Source organism: Mandrillus leucophaeus, unplaced genomic scaffold, assembly GCF_000951045.1.
Source record: "Mandrillus leucophaeus isolate KB7577 unplaced genomic scaffold, Mleu.le_1.0 Scaffold98, whole genome shotgun sequence".
Classification (NCBI taxonomy): domain Eukaryota; kingdom Metazoa; phylum Chordata; class Mammalia; order Primates; family Cercopithecidae; genus Mandrillus; species Mandrillus leucophaeus.
The window spans coordinates 1,418,889-1,436,303 of NW_012110696.1; the positions used below are offsets into that span (position 1 = coordinate 1,418,889).

The 17,415-nt window shown below is 53.0% G+C and overlaps 1 protein-coding gene across 1 annotated transcript in view; it reads left to right on the forward strand.

Moving 5' to 3' along the window:
* The window catches only part of LETM1 (leucine zipper-EF-hand containing transmembrane protein 1), a 40,813-nt gene that overhangs the window by 18,605 nt on the left and 4,793 nt on the right, over window positions 1–17,415 (forward strand). The window contains exons 3-10 of the mRNA XM_011970866.1: window positions 1,203–1,346; window positions 2,838–2,975; window positions 4,852–5,055; window positions 9,985–10,104; window positions 11,814–11,945; window positions 12,460–12,603; window positions 13,303–13,434; window positions 16,499–16,633. Of these exons, the coding sequence (XP_011826256.1) occupies window positions 1,203–1,346; window positions 2,838–2,975; window positions 4,852–5,055; window positions 9,985–10,104; window positions 11,814–11,945; window positions 12,460–12,603; window positions 13,303–13,434; window positions 16,499–16,633 (1,149 nt within the window). The remainder of the gene's footprint in view (window positions 1–1,202; window positions 1,347–2,837; window positions 2,976–4,851; window positions 5,056–9,984; window positions 10,105–11,813; window positions 11,946–12,459; window positions 12,604–13,302; window positions 13,435–16,498; window positions 16,634–17,415) is intronic.

Genomic DNA, 17,415 nt, shown 5'->3' on the forward strand with positions numbered 1-17,415 from the left:
CCCGGCTAGTTTTTTGTATTTTTTTAGTAGAGATAGGGTTTCACCATGTTAGCCAGGATGGTCTCGATCTCCTGACCTCATGATCCACCCGTCTCGGCCTCCCAAAGTGCTGGGATTACAGGCTTGAGCCACCGCGCCCGACCAAATTTATTTAAAATAGGTGAATGTTATGGTATATTAATTACACCTCAGTAGAACTGCTAAAAAAATTAATGAGGCATATCAAAAAACACGTACCAGCTTTAAGGATATGTCCTGCCCAAATACGGCACCGTTTGGGAATAAAGACAGTCATAAATTGTAATCAGTGAAAAAAATATAGGAGTCCATGGGTCCAGTGCAATAATAAATAGAAAAATGAATGTACAGGAAGGCAGGGTTCTCCCCTCCTACAGATGACAGATAGGAGAGTTAGGGAGCTTCTGTTTTGTGTCCATGAGTGGAGGCTGGCTCCACGAATGCAGGGTCGGGAGAGAGAGGCTGGGGAGGAGGAAGAGGACATTGCTGCTCTCAGGGCGTCTCCCTGGGATTGCTCACTTGTTGCCAGTGGAAACGTAAGAACTACACGGAACACCTTGGCCAAAGGACCCATGCGAGCAGCACTGAGGAGGGGCAGCATCACCCACGCTGTTTTCCAGCAGTTGTTCAGGCTTCACGGGGATTTCTGATTGTTTCAAATTGGGTGTTTCTTTAATGGCATCAAGCACTAGTTTGTTTATGTCAATGAAATACTTGGGTTTTTTCCTAATGACTGCTTTGTAGTATAGTCTGAGGAAACACGAGAGAAGCCCTCCTTCTAGAGCACCCTCCAGGAGAAGGTATGGGTCAGCCCATCCTGGTGACCCCTCACCACTCTAGTCATGCCCAGTCCTCAGCCTGCAGCCCTCACTTGCTGGCCCCGAGCCCGGATTGCTGGCCAGTGTCCTTGGAGGACCGAATCGCCGGGAGCACCCAGTGGCCCTTGGTGTCAGCACTATACCTTCCTTTTCTGGAGGCTGCTGGTACTTGCTTTGGACCCTGAGAAAGAAGTGGGTTTCGGTAGTGGTCTGCTGAGTGGTTCTAGAACTTAGAGTCCTCAGTGGGTCGTGTGAGTCGCTGCCTGAGGTTGTGCCTGTAAACCGTTATAGGAGAAATGCTCACACCCCTTGCCGCTGTTCCCACATGTGCTCTGCTCCCCTCTGATGGATTCCACCCCTTTCCAGTTTCTCCGGATCTGCGCTGACCTCTTCCGCCTGGTGCCATTCCTCGTGTTCGTGGTGGTGCCGTTCATGGAGTTTCTGCTGCCTGTTGCTGTGAAGCTCTTCCCCAACATGTTGCCATCCACATTTGAGACTCAGTCCATCAAGGTGAGGGCGGCATCCCAACTGCTTGTTTTGGAACAAGATTGAAATTCATTGTGGTAGCTTCCTTGTTTGTGACTATTTCAAGTGCTAGACATTTTCGAGACTTTATGTATCTTCATATCGTCCTTGTGCTATGCGATAATTATTCAGTGGATGCTGGGTTTTGGATTTGTTTCTCTTTATTTATTTATTTATTTATTTATCTATTTATTTATTTGTTTTTGAGACAGAGTCTCACTCTGTCACCCAGGCTGGAGTGCAGTGGTGCGATCTTGTCTCACTGCATGCAACCTCTGCCTGCCGGGTTCAAGAGATTCTCCTGCCTCAGCCTCCCAAGTAGCTGGGATTATAGGCGTGTACCACCATACACAGGTCTTGCCCTGTCACCCAGGCGGGAGTGCAATGGCGCAGTCACTGCTCACTGCAGCCTCAAGTTCCTGGACTCAAGTGATCCTCTTGTCTTAGTTCCCAAATAGCTGGGACTACAGGCTAAGCCACCATGCCTGACTAATTTATTTTGTTTGTTTTTTATAGACAAGATCTGCTATGTTGCCCAGGCTGGTCTCAAACTCCTGGGCTCAAGTAATCCTCTTGCCATGACCTCCCAAAGTGTTGTTATTACAGGTGTGAACCACTGCTTCCAGCTCAATGTGTTTTAAAATACAGGTTTTCTAGACCAGTGTTCCTCATGCTGTAGGGGAGTTGTGAGGTCCTTCTAGGGCAGGGTCAGCCAGCTGCAGCCCACAGGCCAGATCTAGACCCTGCCTGTTCTCAGTCCCCTGTGGGAACCTGCGATGCCCAATCATGTGTCTTGTCTGTGAGGCACCAGCAGAATTAAGCAGTTGTTTTAGACCACACAGCCCATGAAGGCCAAATGCTTTCCTGTCTAGCCTGTTAATGGTAAGTGTGCCGACCTTTGCTTTAGGGGATCACACGAGTTTGTTTGTTTGTTTTTTTGTTTTGTTTTTTGAGATGGAGTTTCACTTTGTCACCCAGGCTGGAGTGCAGTGGTGCAGTCTTAACTCACTGTAGCCTCCACCTCCTGGGTTCAAGAGATTCTTGTGCCTCAGCCTCCCAAGTAGCTGGGATTACAGGTGTGCATGCCTGGCTGATTTTTGTGTTTTTAGTAGAGACGGGGTTTCGCCATGTTGGCCAGGCTGGTCTCGAACTCCTGACCTCAGGTGACCCACCCACCTTGGCCTTCCAAAGTGCTGGGATTACAGGCATGAGCCACCGTGCCTGGCCCACAGGGGTATTTTTTTAAAACCATGAAATAAAAGGGTTTGAGAATGTATTGCACTTATATGAGTCAGTGTTTTGTGAAATGTTTCTGGGGGTGGGGGTTGGGCACAAACGTGAGATGTTTTCCTTGCCCAAACCACAGTCTGAGCAGTTGGAGTGCACTCCTGGGCCCACCCTCCAGGAGGCCCCAGGGTCTAGGTGCCGGCAGGAGAGGCCGGGGCCTGAAGTGCAGTGCCCTCTCTGCCCTTGCAGGAGGAGAGACTGAAGAAGGAGCTTCGGGTCAAGCTGGAGCTGGCCAAGTTCCTCCAGGACACCATCGAAGAGATGGCCTTGAAGAACAAGGCAGCCAAGGGCAGCGCCACCAAAGACTTCTCTGTATTTTTCCAGAAGGTGCTGTGATGCGTCTGAGTCCCTGTGACCTCACCAGGGAGCCTTCCTTGCTTTTCTGTTTCCCCTTCGCTGTGCTCAGCAGAGTGAAGCTCCCCCAGGTGGCTGGCTGGCGCTTGAGAGTTTACCCAGGAGGCTCAGTTGGGGGCCAGTGGAGTGTCAGGAGTCTGGCCTCCCTGAGCTCCCAGTGAGTTGAGCTGTGGTGGCTGCTCCTCGTCAGCCTTCAGAATCCCGGGTGTCTGTGTCTCATCACCCTGCAGTCCTCCAGGCACAGTAGAATCTGACCCATGAGGGGCCCGAGACCCTGATGTTGTGAGGTGTGGGTGGCTTGGCCGGGCTCCTCTGCTGGTCACTGCCCTCTGGCTAGACTCAGTCAAGAAGGTCCCAGGTCCCAGGGGCTGGTCAGAGGCCTGGACTGTGGGAGCAGTGGAGGCTCTAGAGGAGGAGCGGCCCTCGAGGTTTCCTGTGGTCATGTGGCCAGTGAGGTGAGGATGGGGGAGAGGGTGGGTGCCATGGACAAGATCCCTGAGGACTAGATGGGGCTGACGAGGCCAGTGTCATTGGCTTGAGGGACTTGGGACACTTTGGAGTCAGAAGGATGTCTGAAGTGCAGGAAGAGCTTAAACCTGGGGCTAGAAACTCCAGCCATGCGTGTGCCTTGTCTGTGGGGTTTTCCCACTGCAACACAGAGGCGAGTGGTTTCCATGGCTGCAAAGCCAGAAATACTTGCTGTCTGACCCTTGACAGAAAAGACTGCCAGGCCAAGGCCTAACCACAGAGAAGCCTCTTGGAAGGAGGCGGCACGGCCATGGGGCTGCTGAGCCCCCAAGGAGTGGGTGGTGGTTCCAGCAAGATGTTCTAGGGGGAGCCATGCTTTGGGAGCCTCGCCCAGGATGTTGCACCTTGCAGAGCGGGAGGAGGGGCTCGTCCCAACCTTTCCTGGGCTGCCGAGCTGCCAAGAAGGACGTGCTTGTGGTCACCCGCATTTTGGTGTGCTGCGTAGGGCGGCCCCCAGGAGCACACCTGAAACCGTGTCTTGGAGCTGGCATCCTGCATGTTACGATTTGAGCTGGGCACCAAGTCAGGCTCATCCTCCCTCGTCTGTCCTCTCTGCTAGAGACCCTCCTAACCCAGCTCTTGGCAGAGACTGAGCTGGTGGCTTGTCCCTCAGGTGGGAGGAACCACAGAGGGTCACCCAAAGGGCTCTGAGTGATCTGTGCTAAGGGAATCTAGCTCTCCCTAAAGAGCTAGATGGCACACCCCTCCCCCAAGGTTCAGGCAGTCATCTGTGGGAGATGTGGGTGCATACGGGTGCACCTCTTCCTGCCCCAGAGCAGCAGGGTCCCAGCCACTTTTGTGGCAGAGAGAGGATCACAGGACCTGCATGCAGCAGCCGGTAGGCCCAGGCCTCTCCCCCAGCAGACAGCAGCCTCAGCTTTACTGACTCAGGCAGGGCTGGTCCAGAGGCCAGATACCACCTCTCCCCAGGCTAGCCCAGCACTTGAGTCAGAAGTCAGTGGTTTGAGGCTGAGCCGGGCAGATCATTTGAGACCAGCCTGGCCAACATGATGAAATCCTGTCTCTACTAAAATACAAAAATTAGCTGGGCGTGGTGGCGCAGCCTGTAATCCCAGCTACTCGGGAGGCTAAGGCAGGAGAATCGCTTGAACCCAGGAGGCGGAGGTTACAGTGAACCGAGATTACACCACTACATTCCAGCCTGGGCGACAGAGCGAGACCCTGTCTCAAAAAAAAAAAAGAAGTCAGTGGTTTGAGTCTCTGAGGATGAGAGGCAGCACCTTTTGGGAATGTGATTGGTCATGGGAGGGAGCTGGGTGGGCACGTACTCCAGGGATGACCCTTGTGACCACTTCCACAGATCCGGGAGACGGGGGAGAGGCCCAGCAATGAGGAAATCATGCGTTTTTCCAAATTATTTGAGGATGAGCTTACCCTGGACAACCTGACGCGGCCGCAGCTGGTGGCCCTGTGCAAGCTGCTGGAGCTACAGTCCATTGGCACCAACAACTTCCTGCGCTTCCAGCTCACCATGCGGCTGCGCTCCATAAAAGCAGACGACAAGGTAAGCCAGCCACACTCTGCGCCACAGCTATAGCGTTTACCTTTTTTTTTTTTCCTGATGACAAAAGCAGCGTGTCCTCATTGTAGAGACTCGGGAAGATGCTGAACAATGGAAAATAAGCTCACTAGGAGTCTTGCCACTTGCAGATTGCAGATCCTTTGAAGATGGATGTCTTTTCTCTGGCAGCTTCTCGGATGATCTCTCTGTGTTTGGATTTCATCCGTTTTACAATAACTTGCTTAGGTGTGTCTGTCTTTGTGTTCGTCCTGCTTATTGATGACGGTGCCTCCGTGCCTCTCTCCTCCCATGAGGAGGGGCCTCATCGAGGGTCCGTTTACCCCTTTGCCCTGTCCGGTCCATCGCACGCGCTTGACTGTGTTTCACGCCCTTTTGTGCTTTCAGGGCGCTGCCCTCCTTCTGGGTCTGATTACTCCTTTTTTTTTTTTTTTTGAGAGACGGAGTTTCAATCTTGTTGCCCAGGCTGGAGTGCAGTGCGAGATCTCAACTCACTACAACCTCCACCTCCTGGGTTCAAGCAATTCTGCTGCCTCAGCCTCTGGAGTAGCTAGGATTACAGGCACCCGCCACCATGCCCGACTATTTTTTGTATTTTTTGGTAGAGACAGGGTTTCACCACGTTGGCCAGGCTGGCCTCGAACTCTGGACCTCAAGTGATTTGCCCACCTTGGCCTCCCAAAGTGCTGGGATTACAGGTGTGAGCCACTGTGCCCAGCTGATTACTCTTTTATTCATATTAGGAGCTCTTAATTTAAGATTTCAGTTCTCAGGTAAAACTGTTCGTTTTGTCATTTGTCTTCTTGAACGCACTAACTCTAGTTCACATTGATTACTCTAATAACTGGGTGATCCGTAGGCCTTTTTCTTTTGCTTTCCCTTTTGATTTTGTTTGCAGTGTTTCGTTTTTCCTGGATGCAGGCGTTGTCTATGGAAGATAAAGAGGTTCAGGGCAGTGTTGGCCTCTTCCAGGAAGGGAATGCCTGCATCTCTGGTGAGCAGGTTGAGGGCCAGTCATTCCTACGAATCAAGGCAAGGCCATGTGGGAAGCCTGTATCCTGCCCTTGCTGGGACACAGCAGGCACCCTAGCCCTGGCGGGGATGGTGTCAGAGAAGGCTGAGCGGGGCCAGCCCCTGTAGTGTCAGTGGAGACCACGTCGGGGGCTTGAGCTTCCTCTCATCTGATAGTGTGTCCGCCACACTTCCCCACCGCTGGGGTGGCCTGGGGGACCCAGCGGGGAGTTGGGACTTTGACCACTGCCCAGCAGGAACAAGGCCATGTCTGCCATTGTGCCCGTGGGAGCCAGGTACTGAGATGCTTCTGCCCTCCTGCTGGGAGAGGCACCTGTGAGAGCTGGAACTCCCACGCACCTGCTCCCAGCGGTTGCAAGCAGCACCGCTCCCGCGGATGTCTGTGGAGGCTGGGTGGGGAGCCTGCACTTCTTCCGAGGCAGCGCTCCCACCACTTGTGAAATATGCCTAGGATTTAGCTTATGGATGTGAATGAGTGACAACATGGAGAGGTCAGTGCCATTGAGAGAAATGTGTTACCCACAGCTTCCCTGTCACTTGGCCCCACAAAGCCCCCACACACATGGGGAGCAGTAAGCTCGGGGGGACGATGCCTGCCTTCCTTGTGTGCAGCAGGTGGAGACATGTCTGACTGGGCAGGAAGGGAAACACAGACGTTGGGGTTTGTGGTTGGTGCTTGAAAGCTGGAACACAGGGAGGTGGAAACAGCTTTGGCCTTGTTAGCTTGGCCCTGGGATTAGTAGATGCCAGATCATCAATTGCAAACTCTGTGCAAATTAGAATACCCACCACCCATGCCACCATGCACCAGAGGAGGTCAGCTGCGACAAACTGGAAGTCAGATCTAGATTCAAGAAGCAGGAAGGTATCAGTGAATGAGAAAAGGCAATGCCTGGTATCAACCCTGAGATGACAGAGACCCTGCACCTGGGCCTCAAACAGCCACCAATGCAAAGCTACAAAAGCCACAACAGAGTAAAACACTTGAAAAATAGATCTTGGCAAAGAAAGAGAAGAAAAGATATTATTAAATATTAATATTAAAAGATAATCAGAGAAGATACTAAGGCCAGGTGCGGTGGCTCACATCTGTAATCCCAGCACTCTGGAAGGCCAAGGTGGGAGGATTCCTTGAGCCTGGTAGTTTGAGACCTGCCTGGGCAACATAGTGAGACCCCCACCTCTACAAAAAAAATTTTTTAATTAGCTGGGCGTGATGACTTGCGCCTGTAGCTCCAGCTACTCAGGAGGCTGAGGCGGGAGGATTGCTTGAGCTTGGGAGATTGAGCTTGCAGTGAGTCATGATTGTGTCACTGCACTCCAGCCTGGGCAACAGAGGGAGACTCTGTCTCTTAAAAAAATAAAAATAAAAAAGAAGAACCAAATGAAAAATACAGTATCCAAAGTCAAAACCTGGGTGGGGTCAACAGCAGAATGGAGAAGATAAAATACAGAACGAGTAAACTTTAAGATAAAATGATAGAAATTACCCATTTGAACAACAGAGAGAAAATAGTAGAAAACGTTGAACAGAGCCCCACAGCCTGTGCTGTAGCAAGTGTTGACCATCTGTGTTATCTGGTGTTCCGGGGGAGAAAGGATAGAGCGGGGCTGAAAGAGTACCTCAAGAAATAATGGCTGACTGAAAACTTCCCAGGCTCAGTTAAAGATGTAAATCTGCAAATGTCAGAAGCTGAGTGAACCCTGAATAAGATAAATCCAAAAAAATTCACACCAAGTCACATCAGAGTCAAACTAATGAACCTGAAGACAATAGTTTTAAGGCAAAGAGAGAAAGGCATAGTGTGTGTGTGTGTCTGTGTATGTGTGTGCACGCACACGTGTGTGTATGTGTGTGTGGTTGTTGTTTCATTTATGAATGCCAGGTCTTTTTTTGGGTTTTGGGAGAGATGGTGTCTTGTTCTGTTGCCCTGGCTAGAGTGCAGTCCAGTGGCACAATCTCAACTCACTGTAGCCTTGACCTCCCAGAGCCAAGCCATCCTCCCACCTCAGCCCCCCGAGTAGCTAGGACCACAGGTGTGCGCCACCACACCGGCTAGTTTTGTTTATTTTTCTTGTAGAGATGAGGTCTTACTATTATGCTGCCCAGGCTGGTTTGAAACTCCTGGGCTCAAGTGATTCTCCCACCTCGGCCTCCCAAAATGTTGGGATTACAGGCGTGAGCCACTGTGCCTGGCCAAGAACGACATCTTTACTATTAGGGGAAAAGTTGAATGACAATGGATTTCTGCAGGAACTGTGGAGACCACAGGACGTGGAGCATTATTTTTCAATTGTTAAAAGAACTGTCAACCCAGGATCTATCACCAGCAAAAATATAGCGATGACGGGGAGCCAAGGCAGTATCAGAGGGAAGGAAGCTGCGACTGTCACCAGCAGACCTCCCCTAAAGGAAGGGCTGAGGGAAGTTCCTCGACCAGAGAGGAAACAGTAAGAGAAAGTACCTCGTGGCAGCAGAAAGAGTTCCCAGCAACCAGAGGGAGGGTCGGCACAGCAGGCTGCGCTCTCCCTGCACCTTCTGTAGCAAGCGAGGCTGAGGGACGTGCTCCGTGGTGGGGTGGAGGTGACGACGCGGTGGAGGCGACAGCTGAGAACAGACGGAGGGGAGGCTTCAGTGCTTGCCTTCGTGGGGGAGTGCTGACCCCACCGCACTGCAGTGAGCTGCGCCCGTGGATTGTGTGTCGCGATCCGCAGAGCAGCACTAAAAATGCTGCACAGAGACTCAGACCCCCAGAGCGAAATCTAACAGAGGTCAGCCAGTCCACAGGAGGACAGGGAGGAGAAAGCAGACAGAAAGAGCTTCATTGCTGATCAACCAGAGGAGCCCAGCTCGGTGGGCGAAGGGTTTGGCTAAGGAGGGCACGCGTACTGTGGAATGCTGCATGGCAGTGAGAGGCCTAACCTGGCACACCCACAGCACCCCCAGTGGGTCCTCGGAACCCCAGAGGTGACGTCCTGCATGATCCTGTTCAGAGAGCACTCCAGGTGACAGCTGCAGACGTGGAGACAAGCATATCTGAATGGACAGCACCGGGAGCTGGGGAAGGTGGCCTCTGTCTTGACTGAGTGGGTGGCATGTGCTCATTACAGTGCTGCTGGTGAGACATTACACTAGGGGAGGCATCTTATGCACAGGAGCTCTGTTACTTGTTAAAACTGGATGTGTGTCCACAGTTATGTCAAGTTTGGTTTTAGAAGTGGAGGTGGTGGTACTGCCTACCCCACAGGGTGGTTGTGAGGTGGAGTGAACTCTAAAATGGTGGGCCCTGCTGCAGAGTCCTGGCGTGGGAGCCCTGTTGCCAGCATCTACCTAGCGGTGGCTGTCATTACTTCTCTGTGTCTCTCTTCACCTGTTGCTCCCTGTATGCCTTGGTGTCTTCTATCTCTGGAACTCCTGTTTGCTTTTCCAGTTGGGGTCACAGTGACCTTGGGCTGAGCAGAAGAGAGGGGCCCTTTGGGTATGGGGTCAGGTTGTATCTTCAGAGTATCTGGTTCCCTCTCCTTCTGTCCCTCTTTCTTTTCCATCCTGGGCACACTTTGGCAGATGGTGGACTGTGGGGATCAGGAGAAACATTAGGTGACAGGAGTAGCCAGGGTGGGGCTGGTTCTGCCATCAGGACAGAGGGATGGAGGTGGACTTCTTTGTCTCAGGGGATTGGTCGTGGCCGTTCTGCACTTCCCAAGATCCTGACCCTCCATCACAGGGTTCCAGCCACTTCAAACCTAGAACTGGGCTTTGGTGGCAGTGGTTTGATTCTTGCTTGGCAAAACCTGTTAGCCACTTACTCTGGAGGTGTTCACATAGACACGGTGACCCACCAGCAGCTGTCCCGGATGATAATTCACTGCTTTGTTTTCTAGCTGATTGCTGAGGAAGGGGTGGACAGCCTGAACGTCAAGGAGCTGCAGGCGGCATGTCGGGCACGAGGCATGCGGGCCCTGGGCGTCACGGAAGACCGCTTGAGGGGCCAGCTGAAGCAGGTGCGTGAATACTTGCCTTATGCCAGGCCAGCATCGGCTCAAGGGAAACGTCAGCCTTGAAAGGCCACTTGGAGGCTTTTCTCAAACTCTGGGCGGGCCTGGCGAGGCGACACTCTGACCTCTCTGGGGACGGCTAGGATGTTTGGGCTGTTTCTCACCCTTCTGGTCTTATCACATTCACACCCCTGCATTCTCGCTTTTCATTGCCTTTTGAATATTGCTTTGATTTTTTCTTGTTTGCTTTTAGTTGATTTTAAAGACCTTAGTAACTTACTATTTTGATTATCTGTAGTCAGATGAGGACTAGAGTTCACCTCTGAGATGTCAGACATGTTCACATTTTGATTCTTTCTGAACTGGGGCCATGGAAGGTTTGGGTGGCATGGCGTGGTCTGACGTCTGGAGCTGCCCCCTCTCTTGGCCGTGCCCTGAGCAGGTGCCTGTTCCCAATGCCGTCAGATCAAGTGACTTGTAGGTTGGGCAGTGGGCCACTCACTCTTACATGGAAAGGTTAAGGGGTGCAGGGCTCCAGCCAGTTTCCTCCCAGTGCCCTGGCACTGGCATGCCCCTGTTGGTCGTCATCCTCCTGCCGGGTTTTTCACACAACCTGCAAGAGTAGATGAAAGTGTGTGAACACACTTCCCCTCTCGACACAGACAGTATTTATGGTGTGATCCTGTGGCACCCCCTGCCTTCCACAGCTGCGTCTTCCATCGATTCCCCAGCAGAGCCTTCTCTGTGTCTGGCATGGGTGCTAACCTCCCTAGCACTCTGCCCAGCCTTCTGGAGCTCCGTGGGGACATGGGCCACACACACAGGGGCATCTGAGCAGGGGGGCAGATGCCGTCCCTTCCCAAGCCCGTCAGCCCCCAGGGGAGTGTGGTGCATTGGGGGCCCGAGTGTCATGTGTTTACACTTTCCTTCTCTACCCACCTCTCAGCGTTGCCTTTCTTCTCTTAGGGTTTGTTCTCATGTTTTGCCCCATGTTCAGTTTGTCTCCAAACATTGTCACGGTCTTTCTTGCCCATTTGGAGGATTGTCTTGGTGTCACTCAAGCAGCCAGTCCCAGAACCTGGTCTGTGCAGAGCCTGGGGGGGCCTGAGTGCTGACCGGCCTCAATGGCACTGCCTCTGCGGGCCCATTATATGTTGACCTGGGCTGGTTTTCTTTGTTTGAGACAGAGTCTTGCTCTGTCACACAGGCTGGAGTGCAGTGGCGCGATTTCAGCTCGATAAAATCTCTGCCTCCCTGGTTCAAGCAATTTTTGTGCCTCAGCCACCCAAGTAGCTGGGACTACAAACGCGCCCCACAATGCCTGGCTAATTTTTGTATTTTTAGTAGAGATGGGGTTTCGCCATGTTGGCCAGGCTGGTCTCTAACTTCTGACCTCAGGTGATCCGCCCACCTGGGCCTCCCAAAGTGCTGGGATTATAGGTGCCCAGCCCCTGGGGTGTTTTTAAGTGGAGAGTTGGTGCCCTGTTCTGAGGCCCTTGGGGTCCTCGCTGTGGGGGCTGTTGACCCCTGAGCCTCTCTGGTGTTTTGTTTACTAAGGCCGTCATCGGATCACACAGCAGAGCAACAAATAGACCTTTTAGAACTTGAGACACCATCTTCTCTGAGGGCTCTTCTGGTGATGAGATGGGTTGACCTGCTGTGTTGGCGGTGGGGTTGAGGGGCTGCCCATCTGCTGAATGTGGCTTTGGTTGCAGTGGCTGGACCTGCACCTGCATCAGGAAATCCCCACATCACTGCTCATCCTGTCCCGGGCCATGTACCTCCCGGACACCCTCTCTCCAGCCGACCAGCTCAAGTCCACACTGCAGACCCTCCCAGAGATTGTGGTACGTGCTGTCGGAGACCCCTTTTACCTCATCACTTCATAGCTGGCCCCGCTCTTCTGGGGTGGCTTTTCTGTGGTCGGGGGAGGCGTGCAAGAGCGCTCATTCCTCAACCATGGGCAAGGAGCCCCCCACCCACACAACCTCCCCTCTACCCCCTTGCTATTGCCCCCACCCAGCCACCTGTCCCCTTCCTTCCAACCCTCTTCACCGGCCCCTAGCCTGCCATCCCCCGTGTGGTCCTGACCTGGCCACATGTTGGCTGCTGTGGATCCGTGCTACGGCCCTTGGAACTGTGTCAGCAGCGCCTGTGCTCCTTCCCTGCACGTCAGGAGTCACCGGGCGAGCACAAAGGGTGGCCCAGAGGACTCCCAGCAATTGCAGGCGGCACCTCGGCAGTGCCTTCTGTCCTGTGTGTGAAGCCCAGCTGGTGACAGGGGCAGAGGACAGAGGTTAGGGGCAGCAGGGGCCTCTGGCAGTTTCTGGGGCTCACTCACAGGTGTACCCTCTTCTGAAGGCAAAGGAAGCGCAGGTGAAAGCAGCCGAGGTGGAGGGCGAGCAGGTGGACAACAAGGCCAAGCTGGAGGCCACGCTGCAAGAGGAGGCGGCCATCCAGCAGGAGCACCGCGAGAAGGAGCTGCAGAAGCTCTCGGAGGCAGCGGTAAGCGGTGGCCCTGCTCCGTGGGGCATGAGGCTGTCCTGACCCAGCCTCCCTAGAAACCCCACAAGCCCACAGTCTTGGCCTCCCGCGTGCTTGGCCCCCCACGTGCGTGGCCCTATAGCTCTGTCCTGCATTTTTATTTCCCCCTGGAGTGGTCAGGGAGACAGGGTGCCCGGGTGTGGTGGCTGCAACTCTGACTTTCTGACTTTGGGACTCCCTCATGGCCACGGTGGTGCTCGTGGGAGATGTACCTTAGCCGTCTCAGAGGGGCAAGCTTAGCACACAGCAGTGCCCACTCTCTCCTCAGGGACTTGCTGTGAGGGGTGCTGGCAGAGGAGCCTCAGACTCCCCCAGGCTCTGGGCTCCTCTTCAGCGCGGGCCCTGTGGTCCTCTTGGGTCACATGCATGGTGCCCACCCACAGGCTCAGCCTCCTCCCCTGCAAGTGACAGGACAGCTTGGTGGAGTCATGGGGAGACCAGAGATGGGTGAGGTGCTCTAGCCTGTTCCAGAGAGGGCCCCAGGTGACCTGGCAGCTGCATGGAGCCTCCCTAGGGACCTCCTGTGGCAGGTGTGCTGCCCGCTGTCACCGGCAGGCCTGCTCCCAATGTGGCCTCTGCCATCCATTCTGAGCATCGGGGATTGAGAAGTCTGCTTCTGTGTGACGGCGGGCGCCGGGCCGGTGTTGCCTTGCCTTTCAGAAGGATGTTGAGCCCGAACGTGTGGTAGCCGCTCCCCAAAGGCTAGGGGCTGAGCTGCAGCCAGAAGTGTCCGACACAGTCCTGCGGTCAGAGACCCTGAAGGACACTGCCCCGGTGCTGGGGGGCTTGAAGGTAACGAGGCAGGTTCTGGGGCACTGGAGGCTGAGGAGGGCGTGGCCTGGCTTTGTGGACAGTTGTGGGGCAGGGATGGGGACAGGTTAGCTGGGGCACCTATAGCCCTCAGTGAGAGGAGATGGTGCAAGGGGTTGAGGATGAGGCCAGTGGGCCCCTGGGAGGCTTGGTGGTTGGGAAGAGAGTGAGTCCGGCTGGGCTCTGCACTGTGCCTGGGTGCACGACAGCTGAGGCTGCCAGGAACTTGGCACCCTGGCCCACAGTGTGGCAGGTAGAGATGCCAGTCGGCAGGTTTCAGGGCCCTTTGTCAGCTTGCCCAGACAATGGAGGGCAATGTGGCCCCTCAAGGTGAAGCCTCCTCCACAGGCCCAACCTGCTGTCACCTCCTGTGGGGTGATCTGGGCTTGCGGCATCTTCAGACTCCCTATGCCAGCCTGTGAGGTGCAGCCTCCAGGCACCTGTGCTGCCTACATGGGATGCCTCCTGGTGCCTTCCATCTTAAACTCGCAGGCTGGAGGGCAGTGACGCCATCTCGGCTCACTGCAGCCTCTGCCTCCCAGTTTCAAGCAACTCTTCTGCCTCAGCCTTCCAAGTAACTGGGAGTACAGCCGTACACCACCAGACCTGGCTAATGTTTGTATTTTTAGGAGAGACGGGATTTCACCATGTTGGCCAGGCTGGTCTCAAACGCCTGACCTCAAGTGATCTTCCCGCCGCAGCCTCCCAAAATGCTAGGATTACAGGGGTGAGCCACCATGCCCAGCCATAAAAAAAATTTTGGGGCCAGGCGCAGTGGCTCACACCTGTAATCCCAACACTTTGAGAGGCCGAGGTGGGCGGATCACGGGGTCAGGAGATTGAGACCATCCTGGCTAACATGGTGAAACCCTGTCTCTACTAAAAATACAAAAAATCAGCCAGACATGGTGGCATGCGCCTGTAGTCCCAACTACTCAGGAGGCTGAGGCAGGAGAATGGCGTGAACCTGGGAGGTGGAACTTGCAGTGAGCAGAGATTGCGCCACTGCACTCCAGCCTGAGCAACAGAATGAGACTCTGTCTCAAAAAAAAAAAAAAAAAAAAATTAAACTTTTTAGCAAATCAAATAGAACTATTATGTAAAAAGAATCATGATTACATGGGATTTGTCCAAAAAATACAAATTGGCTTGAATTTTTTTTTTTTTTTGAAATGGGATCTCACTCTCTTGCCCAGTCTGGAGTGCAGAGACGTAACCTCGGCTCACTGAAGCCTTGACCTCCCAGGCTCAAGTGATTCTCCTACCTCAGCCTCCTGAATAGCTGGGATTATAGGTGCCCACCACCACACCTGGCTAATTTTTGTATTTTTAGTAGAGATGGGGTTTCACCATGTTGGCCTGGCTGGTCTCGAACTCCTGGCCTCAGGCGATCCTCCCACCTCGGCCTCCCTAAGTGCTGAGTTTATAGGCTTGAGAGACTGCGTCTGGCCAAAATTTTTTTAAATGTAATTTCCACATTAACAGACTAAATTGGCCAGGCGCGATGGCTCACGCCTGTAATCCCAGCACTTTGGGAGGCCGAGGCAGGTGGATCATGAGGTCAGGAGATCGAGACCATCCTGGCTAACACGGTGAAACCATATCTCTACTAAAAATATAAAAAATTAGCTGGGTGCAGTGGTGGGCGCCTGTAGTCCCAGCTGCTTGGGAGGCTGGAGAATGGCGTGAACCCGGGAGGCGGAGCTTGCAGTGAGCCGAGATCACACCACTGCACCCCAGCCTGGGCAACAGAGCGAGACTCCATCTCAAAAAAAAAAAACAACCAACTAAATTAGAAAAGCCGGGAATGTTTTATCTCGGTAGCTGCAGAAAGAGCATATGGCAGAACCCAGTATCCGTTCCTGATACGCAGATGTCCTGCACACGTGGGCAGCTTTCTCAGCCCAGTCAAAAGCATCCGCTGAAACACCTCTAGCTGCCATCACCCTCAGTGGTGAGATGCCGATAAGGGTGTCTGTCCTCAGCTCAGCATCAGCTGGTGTCTGAGCTCAGCATCAGCCTGGGGGTTTCAGTCAGGGCAGTAGGATACAGAAAACAAAACCATATAGATCAGAAAGGAAAAAGAAAAACCCTTTATTTACAAATGGTGTGAACATCAATTGTGCTTCACTATGGTAATGAGTAGTCAGAGAAGGTTTGAACGGTATGGCACCCCCCGAAATGAACTACTTAGGGATAAATTTGGAAAAAGATGTGCAAATGCTGTCCACGAAGTGCTTGCTGTAAAGTGTTGCTGAGGGAAAGAAAAACCCAACAGAGGGGCTGGGTGCGGGGCCCACACCTGTGATACCAGCACTGTGGGGGGCCGAGGTGGGAGGATCATCTGAGCCCAGGAGTTTGAGACCAGCCTGGGCAACATAGTGAGACCCCATCTTTACAAAACTTTAAAAGTTGGCCAGACATGTCAATGTGTGCCCGTAGTCCCAGCTCCTGGGGTGGCTGAGGCAGGAGACTGCTTGAGCTTGGGCGATCAAGGCTGCAGCAAGCCATGATTGCACCACTGCACTCCAGCCTGGGCAACAGAGACCCTGTCTCAAAAAACAACAAGAAACACACGACCACAGGAGCACATCTCAGAATAAGTGAGGGAGAGAAGCCAGACAAAAAAAGAGCGTGCACTGGCTGATCCGTCTATTTCAGATGCTAGAAAACGCACCCAAGTCTGCCATGGCAGGAGGTGGACCTGAGGTTGCCAGGGGTGGGCGGCGGGTCCCAGTGGGGACATGAAGATGCATTTGGAGGTGACTCTTTGACTGTAGTGAAGGTTTCACAGTACATGTGTCAATTCATAGATGACACGCTTTAAACAAATGCAGTTCGGCATATGAGGGCAGACGGTGACTGCATGCATGCAGCCAGCATAGCACTGAACCTGAACCCTGCTGGTCTCTTGTTACCAATGAGTGTCCAGTGAGACTCTTGCCCTGGGCTGTCCATATAATATGAACAGAGCAGCCGGTCACTTGGGAACAGGCTAGTTCTTTCCCTTGGCTCAGGCTTTATTATTTGACCATTTTTATCTCAGGAGGAACAGATCACTAAGGAGGAAATTGACATCCTCAGCGATGCCTGCTCTAAGCTGCAGGAACAGAAGAAGTCACTCACCAAGGAGAAGGAGGAGCTGGAGCTGCTGAAGGAGGACATGCAGGACTACAGCGAGGTGGGTGGGATTTGCTCCCTGGACTCTGAGACTGCAAGAAGAGTAAAATCGCTGTACTGGCCCCAAAAGTATTACATAATACTTCCGTCAGATACTCGATAAGCTGGCCAGAGAGGATTTGGAGAGGAAAGCAAATTATAAATAAACCTTATACAGTAACTTTTCCATAGCCATTCTGGCTGGACCAATCTTCTAGAATGTGGCTGTGTGCCATTCTGGCCACAGATGCATGTGCACTTTTTTTTTTTTGAGAGAAGGTCTTGCTCTGTTGTTCAGGCTGGAGTGCAGTGGCACAATTTCAGCTCACTGCAACCTCCACCTCCTGGGTTCAAGCAGTCTTGTGCCTCAGCCTCCCGAGTAGATGAGACGACAAGCATGTGCCACCACGCCCAGCTCAATTTTTTGTATTTTTAGTAGAGACAGGATTTACCAGGCTCATCTCGAATTCTTGGCCTCAAGTGATCCACCTGCATCGCCCTCCCAAAGTGCTGGGATTACAGGTGTGAGCTGCCGTGCCTGGCCACATCTTTTAGTCTCTAAACATGGGAAGGTGTCTCATGAAGAGTTTGGTCACTTGATGATGAAATCTTATTCATGATTATGTAAAAGTGGCTTTTCTTTTCTTCCATGGTGAATTTTTTCTTTTTTTTTTTTTTTTTTTTTTTTTTAAATATTACTTCTTAATACGATTTTGAGACGAAGTCTAGCTCTGTTGCCCAGGCTGGAGTGCAGTGGCGTGATCTCGGCGGCTCACTGCAACCTCTACCTCCTGGGTTCCAGTG